At 40.5% G+C, this 12712-nt stretch overlaps 1 protein-coding gene across 11 annotated transcripts; it reads right to left on the bottom strand.

The window, feature by feature from the left end:
- Positions 1-928: 928 nt before the first annotated feature.
- Positions 929-8290, bottom strand: MMAA (metabolism of cobalamin associated A). 11 transcript variants are annotated; one of them, XM_075150039.1, is made up of 8 exons: positions 7849-8183; positions 7617-7696; positions 6806-7281; positions 5585-5707; positions 3988-4158; positions 3596-3681; positions 2829-2978; positions 929-1284 (listed from the first exon to the last, which is right to left on the bottom strand). In XM_075150039.1, exons 3-8 carry the CDS (start codon positions 7224-7226, stop codon positions 997-999), a joined length of 1239 nt encoding a protein of 412 aa, XP_075006140.1. In that variant the 5' UTR covers positions 7227-7281; positions 7617-7696; positions 7849-8183; the 3' UTR covers positions 929-996. The 11 variants fall into 11 exon arrangements, with proteins under 11 accessions (XP_075006140.1, XP_075006146.1, XP_075006144.1 ...); XM_075150045.1 differs by having other exon boundaries at positions 7623-7696; positions 8131-8176; XM_075150043.1 differs by having other exon boundaries at positions 8131-8176.
- Positions 8291-12712: the final 4422 nt, after the last annotated feature.

Genomic DNA, 12712 nt, shown 5'->3' on the forward strand with positions numbered 1-12712 from the left:
CTCCAAAAATCAGCATTTTTCCACTTTGGCCTTCATATTTAGTAGGTACCAGATGAGCTCTGCTTTCTAGATCATGGCTTTGTAAAATGCTTCCACCAGATCGGTTCTCAAGGGAAATTTAAAAAAAAAAAAAAGTACTTTTGGTTGTAAGCAGTCGTGTCTTCTACGAGAGGGGAAAAAAACCAAACCCAAACACAACTTGTTTGAACCCAAAAAACTTAAGTCAGATCAGAAAACCTCAAAAACCATTATCACTAGAGATCAATTATACTAGTATAAAGACATTTGCTATTAAAACATTATGGATGGCATTTGTTCCATTTGATGTCTGCCTAAAAAAGGCATACTTTTTAAAAAAAGCCTAAGTAAATTTTGCTTTTGTATTAAAACATCTATTTAGAAACTGGGATGGTTAAAATTGCATTGTCCTAGTGTATAATAACTAACTATAGCTTCCAAACAGGGACCGAACACCACTATATACTATTTATATCCATACAATTTATTTAAACTAAGACTGTGGTCAGGTGCTGCCAGGGAGTCCAATGTTCTTGCTGGCATTCAAAGTGAGGAAAGAAAAAGCAATCCATACTGGCAACAGCTGATGCTGTATTAGAATAGAAAGCTGCAGTGTCAACTGCTCTAAGATGGTCCCATAATTGGAATAAAACTCTGCACCACCACAAACCTTTCTCTCCCACCCTCCCAAAACCAGTCACATTTTGACATGGGCACACGTTTTTGACAACAGATCTACAGTGTGTACAGACAGAAGACTTAAGTAATGTACTTTCTTCCAACATAGTCTGTAGTAATCTCTGAGCAAGTGTTTGGATTTGTCATGATCTTCGCATATACAAAATCCACATAGAGTACTGGATAGGTATTCTATTAATGTCTGCTGTAGTAAAACATTTGAATCCACACATAGAAAAACTGTATTTAATGTTCATGTTTACATAAAGCACTTAACAAGAACATAGTAGAATCTAATTCTCAGAGACCATCTTTGAATGCTTTCAGTAACAGGTCGGCTGCCAGCCCAGGAGACAAGACACCACTATGAACTTTTTCTTCTAGAAGTGGAATCTTATCCTTGACTGTCAAGTGACTCCGGAAATGTTCCAACATATTTTCTTGGATGAGATTCCACATCCACACTTTCTGCTGTTTCCGTCGTTTGGCAATCAACTCACCACTTGTGAGCATGACGTCACGAAATTCTGTCATTTTATCCCACATATCTGAGATACCTTCTCCAGTTTTGGCAGAGATGCGCATTACCTGTTGGATTCAGAAGAATTTTTAAAGCCAAGTAACTACTGGGCTTGAGGATTCAATTACTGCATCGGGTGGATTGCATGAAAATTAAGAATGCATAAGGCAAGCTTACTTCAGTACACTCACTTATGAAGCTCTAAGCACTAGTGTGCTGCTTACTTTTTTTTTTTTGAAAAAAAAAAAATCTCAAAATTGGGATTCTATCAACTATAACTGGACCCCGAGATCCATAGTATTTGGGATAACTAGGCCTTGTCCAACTGCTTGTATAATGAGTGAGAATCATTTTTAATGAGTCCTTTAGCAAAAAGGTACAGTGTTGCCATTTTACTTAAACGTAGAGTTAATTACAGTTAATTCTGGTAGATATTCTTTTGCACTTAAAATATTCCAGAAAGGAGGTATTTTGACTATTTTTTGCATTTGCTTTCCAGACTAGGAATTCATTTTGCCAAAAATATTTCAGGCATCCAATATGATTTTTTAAATGCAGTAGTTTCTTTTCTTAAAAAAAGTCTCTCTCTCTTTCCCAAATCCAATGGATAGGATACAGCCCCTACACATCAATATTTTCTTTCTTCCGGTTGTCAGACACTGCCATCACTGAGAGACAGATTTCTGATAACCTGTTTAATTCACTGGTCTCAAACAGTTCTTTTGGGTCACGTTTATCAGATGTGACCTCTCATCAGATCTAGAAACAAAAATTACAAAATGATAGCTAAGCCTCAAGCAGCCCAGCTGATTTAAATTTAATTCAATGGGTCAATTTTAATACCAGGGTAGAGCAAACCTGCTTTATATATACATGTATATAAATAAAGGGAGTGCATGTGTGTGCTTATTTTATATACACATATTGAAAATTAGTACTGAATGTTTTCCTTAATAATTTACCATAACCTTTTAATAGATGGAATACTGCATTAAAACTAAAGGCCCACAGGATGAGAATTCCAATAATCTTGGAATAAACTTGCATACGCAAGTAGGTGAGGTTCTTGCCCAAGAACTTCTGTTATATGAGAAATTAAAAGAAGTAAAGCAATAAAGGAAACACATGAACAAATGAAAGAACAAAGATAATTATAGGCTTCAGAGTTATAAAAGAGGGAGAAATAGCTTATGGGACATTTTAAGATATGCATAGTTTACAAAAAGCAAGACAAGTTTGTATCACTACTGATGTTAGTAATAGGTCTGCTAGTGCTGAGATTGTAACTCAGGACAGAAATTACAGGGAGCAGGAGTGGCTTTGCACAGTGCTTCACGTGGCACACCTTGAGATCAGAGGTGAAACAGATAAAGCAGCAATCAACTCTCCAGCACAGTGTAAAACTAAACAACAGAACTGAAATTTTTATAAAAGAGCCCAGGGAGACTAGTATAGCTAGATGAGACGGTAACAATTCTAACTCATTCAGCACTTTTTCAGGGGGATGGGGGAGGGATGAGGGGACGACACAAACAAAAAACCCAAACACATCAACAACATCCAAACAAAACAAAAACACACCCCAACCCCAACCATGGCGAAGTACACAAACCTTCGGTCTCCAAACTTTTGAACGTTTGCGAAGCAGCTTCATAGCACTAACATATTCAGCTTGTATTCTCCGTGCAGGCACAACTAAATCACCATCAGCTTTATTTATGGCAACTAGATCTGCCATCTCAATTATACCCCGTTTGATACCCTAAATGGAACACGGAGAGAAATCATGAATACCCAGAAGGACTGTGATATGCTGATTTATCACAAAAAGCAGGTCAAAATGCTTTATGCTTTGTTAGTTTCTGGTGGCTCTTGCTGACTTTTTGTGTGTGCATGTGTATGTATGTGTTAGTCATGCGAGAGTAGTACCAAAAGCCTCTGTCATTACTAGTTATTACTCTACTTTGACACAAAAAACCTAAATATGGATATCAGAGTTTACATGATAACCTATTTCACGTGTAGAGACTTAAGTTTAACCAAAACGTGAACAAGTTTGCAAACCTATTAATATTGATTTCTGTTTTCCTATAATACAAAGCCACTCCTCTCAAAATCATATATAACTAGTAAATAGGCCAAAGTCAGTCAGAGAGTATAAAAATTTTACATCCTAATACTTCCAAAATCAGAGGGTAGGAGATACCAGATCCTAACTCTGCAATAAATTGGTAAGACACTGAAAAGACTTCAATTGTAGCAATGTAATTTACAAAACACTATTAATATGGACTTTCTGCACAGACAGATACTACATCTTGGATTTAAGTTTCTCTTTCGAGTCCTAGGTAATACTTAATAAGAGAAACTGAAAAATACCTGTAATTCATCTCCACCTGCAGGTGGTAGCAGTAATATAAACATATCAACCATATCAGCCACAGCAAATTCTGACTGTCCCACACCTAAAAAATTAAATCCAGAGTTCACCATTTATTGCAAACTTTCAGTCACATTAGTGACAGTAATTATGACAGATCCCAATATTGCACCATGAACAAATCCCACTAACAAAGACAACATGAAACACAACAGTTTTTACAAAATAGCATTTTTACAAAACGTACAGGACTAGAAAATTGACGGAATGGGCATTCATTTTCAACCAGTATGAAAGCATGAACAAAATCAAGGATGAAAGTATGCAATTAGCAACACACCTTATTTAGATATCACAACAGGATAATCAAAAGAAAACCCTAAGCACATACCTACTGTTTCCACAAGAACAACATCATAGCCTCCTCCTTCACACAGCAGAATGGCTTCATTTGTGGTCCTTGTTACACCACCCAGTGTCCCTCTGGTTGGAGACGGCCTGATGTATGCATTCATGTCTCTTGACAACTCAGTCATCCGTGTTTTATCACCCAATAGAGAACCTTAAATGTTTAATGTTAAATTATTTCAAAAGTGCAAAACAGCCGAACTTCCCCCTCTCCTCTCCCACAATAAATGAGTAAGAAAAGACAGATCTCTTAGACAAAGTCAGTCAAATAAGAATATCCCAATAATAGTTGCTCAACACTTTGCTGAGGACAAGGAAGTTACTGCCTGGTTCTTCTGCCTATCAGAAGCTCGAAAGGCCTGATAAGCAGACCTTACTGCTACCAAATACGAAGAATTTGTTCTAGGTCAGAATGAATTCTGCAATTCCTGAATGGCTTTTTGAGGCCTACACGCAGCAGGCCACACGATTAAATCATTGCTGTTTCTGTCCAAAGGAACAAATCTCTGCCTTATGATTCTGGTATTTGTTGATGGTGGATTTTTTGCTTTGTTTTTAAGAAAGCTGACATGCATCCCTGTCTTCCTTCTACTCATACAAACTTTAAATCGGATTCAGTGAGATCTACGTACATGGTGCACATTCCAAAAGATGAGACATGCTTAATTCTTTTAACTGATGCAGTCTTGCTATCATATTTTACTATCCTATTGATGCGTCTTGAATGTATGCATTCAAGATTATAGTCTTCCTTAGCTCCAAGGCCATTGCAATGCTGAAGTTTTTTTTTCTTTTTAAATAGTTACACATTGCAACATCTTCTCTGACAGTGTAGAAGCTGGAAAAAGGAGTGATGTTCCCTGGCAGCTGCCCATTAGAAAAAGATCAAAACCAAGGTTCTATTATTTATGTCAGAGATACTCTTAATCAAGCATGGTCAGCCTATAGTTTCCCTACAATTTTTGATTTGAGAATGACAGATTACAGCCACGCAACTTTGAAGAATTTCAAATTTAGGAAAAAAAAAAAAATCACGCTACAAGTCAGACAAATGGTCAATGATACTGCATCAGCAGACCTTGAAACCAGTAAACAGAAATCCAAAAATTCCTATTGAGAAAAACTAATGAATGTTCTAAAATCCAGCCTGATCTACATGTTGGGATTGCAGCATCCTCTAAATAGTTTTAAATTAGCATGTGCTTCCTGCCCAGTGATCAGCATTACAACTGTTGAAATTTAAGTAGAAACGAATGTCCTTCTACTCCTTCATTCACAGGGAAATAAGTAAATACAACTAGAGAGAAAAAAACGCAGCTATCTAAAGTTTCAGATAAAAACAGCTGTAAAGCAATATTTGAACACTGGAAAAGAGGACACCTGACAAAATTAGGACACTGATACATACTTCCCAATTTTGTATCACAAAAAATGGGGGGAAAAAAAAAAAACTTAATACAACATTTATTTTTAATATTTTACTTCTATAGGCCCCCAAATTTTCCTCCATTTGGCCCAAAAGATACTCCTATAGTTGACAAGGTATTAGAAACCTGACTCAAACTTTAATTCACACTCACCACCACTTGTACTAGAGGAAGGGTCTACAGCCAACACAGACACTTTGTATTTTCTTTCTGTAAGCATTTTCCCAAAGCATTCTATGAAAGTTGATTTCCCAGCACCGGGAGGACCAGACAACCCTAAATAATCATATTAGGAAGAAAAAAAAGTTTTGTTAATCAAATAATACATCACATGAACACCGTCAACATCTAAGTTGATAACAATTCATTCTTTGGCACAGTATCGCAACAAAGGCAAGTGAAAGCTATGCCACAACCCACATACCCAACTGAGCAGTTGTAATTGACTTGAAATACACTACCTTGGTTCACTCAACACAGCAGCGCTTACTTCACCACCCCTCATCCCACCCATACCAACATAACATTGGGTTTATCCAGCCTTATTTCCTCTCCTCCAAATAAATTTACCTACACTGACTTATACTTCAGAACTTCAAAAAAATCATATCATAAATCTATATTTTTCAAATTTACTATTTATAAAAAAACACACTCTAAAAGCAAAAGTCCTTACCTTGAAGAGCTGTCATTTCAGAAAAATCAGGCGATTTACTTACATGTCAAAGCATGCGAACTAAGATTAGCTTGTTAACCTCCACCAAGTATTTCTCATTCCATGCCCAAGTTCTTGTTCTTAATACCTTTGTACACACACATGAGAGATGACAGCTGGACATAACATACTTTAGTAGTCCACCTCTCACACGGGAAAAATATTTCATAGTTTCCAAGATAACCAGGTTCAAGTCTCCTCTCAAGTAGGCTGCTTTAAAGTAAAGCCATCAAACAGGAAGGTAGATATTTTTCTTTTTGTGGATTAATGAAGGGATTCAGGAAGTACTCAAGAAAACACCTTCTTTTGGAAAAGAACAGATCTGCTTAACTACATCCTTCCCTATCTAAGTATAGATAATAGCTGTTTCGATCTGCAAACTAACTAACGTTTCAGCTTATAATAGTTATTAAAAAAAACCCAAATAACTGCCTCCCCCCACAAGAAGTAACAATTGTTTCTAGAGCTCTTTGAAAAGCACTTTCCAGCTCAAGCCATAATTCTACTGGACAATAGAAGTGATCTAGATTGGTTACAAACCATAAGAAACCAATGATCCATGACTACAGACCATGATGCTTAAAGAACAATAGTGATAATGAGAGACGAGGACTGTAATTCCATCAAAGCAACTACTGGACAGACATAAAAGGACTAACCCACTCTAAAGGCAAGTGGCTTTCCTTGATTTAACTTTTCTTGTTCCCTGTGGTAGGATAATACCTTCTGAAGGAGCACCTGGGCTATTTTCTTCTTTCTACTCTGAGTTGATTCTACAAGTGTAATGGCTTCTGCTAAACAAGCTCTATGACCCTGGATTAGTCCATTGTAAAGTCTGTCTATGAGTCTTTGTTCTCTGTCAGAAAGTCCCTCTCCTTGCTGGTCAGGGGCCACTTGCTGACATAACTCTCTCCTCAAACCGTTTGATGAACATATCCATTTTGTACGATAGCGGTCCACTGGCGTAAGAGATTCAATGCACAGGAAATCCACTCTGGAAGTGAACTGAAAGTTCGTGAAATAAGTTCTTCTAGAGAAATAACAACAAGGGAATCTCAGCAGCAGAGAGGGGATCTTCATCTTGTTTGGAATTAAAAGTACCAGAGGTATCAGTTCACTTCTGTTTGCAGAGACCCTAAAGAGAAAGAAAAATGTTTTTACTTCCTTCAAAGCACTTGTAAGGACTCAAATGAAACCTATGCACACAAGCAATCATCAGCTTTTATTTTATCCGTGTCTACTGTTTTAAACAAAAAAAGATAGTTCCCTCTTCCCGTTGAAAAAACAGAACAAAAAGAAGCTTCAGAATCTTCAATAGCATAGCATCTCTTTATTATCATACTTAATACATGAAAATATTATTTTTATAAGTGAGCAGATGAATAAAAAGCACTTTTAAATAAGACAGCCTCTAAGAGCACACACAGTACCCTAAAAATCCAGGAACAAAGCAACCAAACCAATCCTTACGCTTACTGAAATTGCTGTATATTCTACTTTCACGGCTGCAGGGTTTTTTAAAGCAATTATTCAGGATGAGCTTTTTGCACCTTATTTCCAGAAAGGAAAGAAAAAAAAAAAAGTTGTCAAGACACCAGAGCATTTAGAAATAAACTCAAGGAGCTGAAACCTCCCAGAGGACCGGCACAAAGCAGCGGCACCAGGCACAACCACCACACTCTCCGGGCCCGCTCTGACCCACCTCAGCACCGCTAAAACCCCAGAAGACAGACCTACGCAGAGGTCCTCCGAGGCTCCCAAAGGCCGCTCCTTCGCAAAAGCCGCCCCTGCAGCTACCTTCGAAGCCCCTGAGAGAGAGGCTCACCCTGCCTGCCACGACGCGCACCCGGGAGACAGGGCGGCCCCCCACCGCCGCGGGCCTGGGAGGGTGCACACCCACACCGCCCCCCGCTACCGGGCAGCCCCAGCCCCGCGCCCGCTCAATCTCCTCAGCCGAGGGGCGACCGTTGGAGGGGGGAATCACCGTCGCGCGCCGGCCTCGCATGAATCGCCCACTGCGACGGGGCACCGACACCCACCGGCTGCCGCCCCGCCTCCCCGCCGCGGGGAAGTGACGCCCTCACGCTGAGCCGGAACCCGTCCGCCCACGGGGCGAGGGGCCCGGCCCGCCACGGGCGTCCCGGCCCACCCAACCGTGAGGCCTTGCGCCGAGGCAGCGCCGCGCATGCGCGGCCAAGCCCCGCCCACCCCCTCGCGGAGGACCCGTGGCGGCCATCAGCCGGCGCGTCGTTCGAGGCTGGCCGCCCCCCCCGCAGCGGAAAGCGCGGCCGTTGCCGCCGGCGTCCCGCAGGATCGGAGCGGGGGGGGGGCAGGGAAATGGGCAAGGAGGATGGCGGTGGCTCTGATCGAGTCCGACCGGCCACCGCCATCCTCCTTGCCCTTCGCCAGGCATCCCGCCCCTCCTGGGCTCTGGCAGCGGCCCTGGAGTGGTGGCGTCCCGAGAGGCTCCAGAGCCTTCGTGCTGTCAGGAGCGTCTCCTCCACCCTCCCTGCCTCCAGCGATTCGCCTTTGGGTGAGACCAAACAAGCCACCTGCTCGACCGCCCGCCGTGCTGCCAGCGTCGGTCTGGGGTTGAAGCAAGGCAGAATTTCAGCAGCTGACGGACATAAACTGCACCTCAAGAGAGGGACGCGCGCCTTACTGTGCACAGGGAGACAAGGCCCAACATCCGCCACCCTGCAAACGTGCCCTAAGCAGGTCCTTCCACGACAAACTCAGGTGAAACCACATCCTAGTCTCAAAACGTGACCCTGAACTCTAATCCAACGTCCTGGTGATCTGGGACACCAACAATGAACCCAGTCAATGCAAAAATAAACTTTCCCTGGAGGAATGTTAAAGATTAATGAAATACACTATAGGTACACAACAGTGGCAACCAAATTTCTCTTCAAGTTCTCACTTTGGAGATACGCTCAAATTCACTTCTGGTCCTTTCATGAGTACACAAACTTCCACGTTGATGTAGTAACAGTTTCTTGGCCCTTTCTTTATAAGGAAGGATGTTGCAAATCCTCATTTCTCTCCAGGTTTGAAATACTAAAAATGTCCAGTTTGAGTTTATGCACAACAATTTACTATTCCCTGATTTCATTTCAGATACCAGGAAGGGAGAAGAAATGAGAAATGCTTAAATGCCCCAAACGTGTTTATTAAATCATATTTCTTTTCAGTCTTCATTTTGCCAAGTTACACAAACATGGTTTTTAAAATTTTCTCTCATGGAATGTTGGTTTGTTGCGTGGGGTTTTTTTGGTGGTTGTTTTTTTTTTTAATTGTTACTATTTCTCTAGTTGTCTTACCATCCCTTTTTTGCACCTCTTCTTGTTAAAGTACACGCATTTATTTCCAATAAACAGAAACGCACATGAACGGCTGGCTGAGCTGTTACTAATGCCTTACAATGATACTAGCACTTTTCTAGAATGCATTAGACTTGTTCAGAGTCCTATCAGATTGGCAGTGCAACTAATGGACTGTATAAAATAACAAAAGTTTTGTTCTTAACTGCTGAATGCATGATTTAATCTCATTCCTATTATTCTGGTCCACAAGATTATCATACACAGAGAACTGAACGATCCACTCTTCAGAGTTGAGAAAACATGCAATTTTGTGTCCCTATCAGCATGTGATGAAACCACAGCAGAAAGAGACAAGAATTCCCATTTGAAAATAGCCTTGTCTAGTATGTTTAACCAGATCTTTATTCATCAGAGTTAGCATGTATCACTATCATCTCTCTCCCTTAAACAAGTTTTCTAAGGCTCTCTGTTTCAAGTACTGTGCTTAAACCTAGGTAGCACATCCCCACTATTATTTTAATAACAGCGGCAACAACAAAAAGGCCATTCTGCTATGGTTTCATCACAGATCATTGATCCTGCATTTTATTCCACTTTGTGTGCTTTCATCTAGAATACTTTTGTCATTAACCTTGTTGCAAGAACTAAATGAATGGGTACACAAAATTGCACGTTTTGTCAATGCTGAAGAGGAGAGTGGATTGTTCAGTTCTCTGTCTATGATAAACTTGTGGACCGGAATAATAGGAATGAGATTAAATTGTGCATTCAGCAGTTAAGGACAAAACTTCTGCTATTTTGTACAGTTCATCAGTTGCACTGCCAATTTGATATGACCATGAACAAGTGTGTATGTGTTTTAGAGTACTCTTCTTACAAGAACCATTTCAAGACCTTGCACGCTGCGAGGTGTAGAAATCCAAATTGTTCAAGTCACCTCTTTTTTTCCCCTTTCCCCTCAACTCCGTTACTCAACAAGTTTGCTCTTCTTCAGAGACTGTAGTCCCCGAATGTCAGATATGACAGGAAGACTTCCTATTGCACTATTATATACACCCCTTCTTTCAATATTCTGGAAAAGGGATTACGCAGGTCTCCTAGAACTGTGCGCTCTTCTACCACCTCTTATTTTATGTTACTCAAAACTCATCCAAAATAGGCAAAATATTTCCTTAGAAGCTGGACCATATCTAGAGTCTCTTTAATCTACATCCTGTCATATTATACAGTGCTCTTATGTTTCCCCTATGGTCTTTTACATATGTGACCAAACATGTATTTTATTGGTCTTTATTACACACAGTCCAACAAATTTTGGTCAGACTCCTTGTTTGTGTGCTTTCTAATCTCCAACATAAGGAGTTCTCTTGGCTCATGTATTCCTTTACCCAGTCATTATTAATTCATTTAACATCCTAGCTGAGGTATTCAGGAGGGTACTTCAGTAGCTTTCCACATCAGCCTCTCTGTTTTTTTGGTGGTTTTTTTTTGGTTTTGTTTGTGTTTTTTTTTTTTATTTTTGGGGGGAGGGGTGTTTGTGGGTTTTTTTTTAATTTCACATTTAAGTCATCTTCCTTTTTGTGTTCTCTCTGCTGCTTTTCCCCAGGGATGTCAGAAGAATAAAAATGTGCATCCCATAGTTATTCCACCACAGTCTGCAAACTTGTCCAAGATTTAAGGAAAATGATCTGTTTTAACCTCCTTGCTGCAAATCTACCCCAGATGTTAAAGAAAATGGTACTGCTGGTTACTCATGAAATGGCAGTCTTCCTTCTGAGCCAATACTAAATCAAACATCCTGTAAAGTGTTGTAAGCTATTGTGCCATGGAGTAAGGGCACGAGGAGGCACAAATCTTGAGACAAAATGTGCAACTGGATCCCAATCATTATAAAATAATAGAGAAAGAGCCTTCTGTAACTTCTCACAGAAGAAACAGTATCACCATTAGCATCTTTGCCAAATTCCACCATGTAAATTTACATTCCGTCTAACTGGCTTCCCCTTGCAGTTTTAGTTGGATTCGTTCGTTCTTCCTTTCTCTGGCAGCACTCTGACTTCCTTGCTCTGTTCACCTCCTCTTTAAGAAGTCTCGAAGTAATCTTTGTGCACATTATTATCACAACAATATTTAATACGTTCACAGACATAGCTAGAAGCAATGTGCTGGAAAGGCAAATACAAAACTAACAATTTTTATGATCTAAATGAAATTACAACAGGACAAATAATTGATGAAATTAAATAAACAGCATCAGCCTGAAACTCACCAGCTTTTCCCTGAACATATAAAGATGTACTTCTGTTAGGAACTCTCTGTGGGTCCCCTCCCTCTGTATGTTAGAAGGTCTGGCATGCCTACAGTCACTACAGGTTATGGTTACAGAATTATGAAATTCGCATCACTTACAAGAAGAAACTATGATTTCTTAGAAATGAGATTTTATTTCACCAGTTCTTTCTCCCCCTGTGAGGCCGAGAAGGGTGTTTAAGAAGGCTCTGCCATGCTCCCAAATCCCTTTCTCCACTATGTCTTATTGCAAAATGAACTTCTCATTCAGGAATACAAATTCAGTGGCAACTCCTACACTGGTTACTCGCATTGCACTTGCAGTGTAGCACCTGGTTGTCTTCACTCTCTCTCTTCCTCCAACATTTCTCCATTCTGCATGTAATAGTCCACCCTGCTCACTTGCAAATGCATGTTCTTGGCTAGTATGATTGCAACTAGACTAGTGGTTTTATTGCTATTACAAGCAGTCCAAGAAAAAACCCCAAGATATTCCTTAAACTACATTAGAAATTTTGGCTGATGTAACACAGATCGAAGTTCAGGGACCTCTATCAGGGTCCATCCTGCAAACACTACCTGCCTGTCCCCCAGCCCCCAGGAACCAGCATCGCAGCGCTTCCCCTCTGCGGCTATGAACCAGACCCACTGCCTCCCAGGGCACAGGAGAAACGAGGGGTCTCCTCCATTGCAACCTACAACAGCTGACCGGAGCAACAAACAAGTGTCCATCTGTGGTAAGGGTTAAATCCTACCTATATCAGGTTTAGTCAAGTTACAGAATAACTACAGTCCCTGCCACAGTACAAATGGAAACTACAGTGGTGACTGAATGACCACTTATCCTTTATTTTAGAGGACACTCCTCAACTCGTTTCAGTTCTCACACAAGCAGAGAAGACTAAACCAACCTCCTCTTTGCAGCACAACACTAAGGAAGGTAACTGCCAG

Source organism: Calonectris borealis, chromosome 4 (assembly GCF_964195595.1).
Source record: "Calonectris borealis chromosome 4, bCalBor7.hap1.2, whole genome shotgun sequence".
Taxonomy (NCBI): Eukaryota; Metazoa; Chordata; class Aves; order Procellariiformes; family Procellariidae; genus Calonectris; species Calonectris borealis.

Coding starts and splice junctions, on each gene's coding strand:
- MMAA (XM_075150046.1), bottom strand. CDS start 7,226: ATGAAGATCCCCTCTCTGCTGCTGAGATTCCCTTGTTGTTATTTCTCT. Junction 5,708..6,805: donor GCCACTTGCCTTTAGAGTGG/GTTAGTCCTTTT, acceptor ATGATTATTTAG/GGTTGTCTGGTCCTCCCGGT. Junction 4,159..5,584: donor TTCCTCTAGTACAAGTGGTG/GTGAGTGTGAAT, acceptor TAAACATTTAAG/GTTCTCTATTGGGTGATAAA.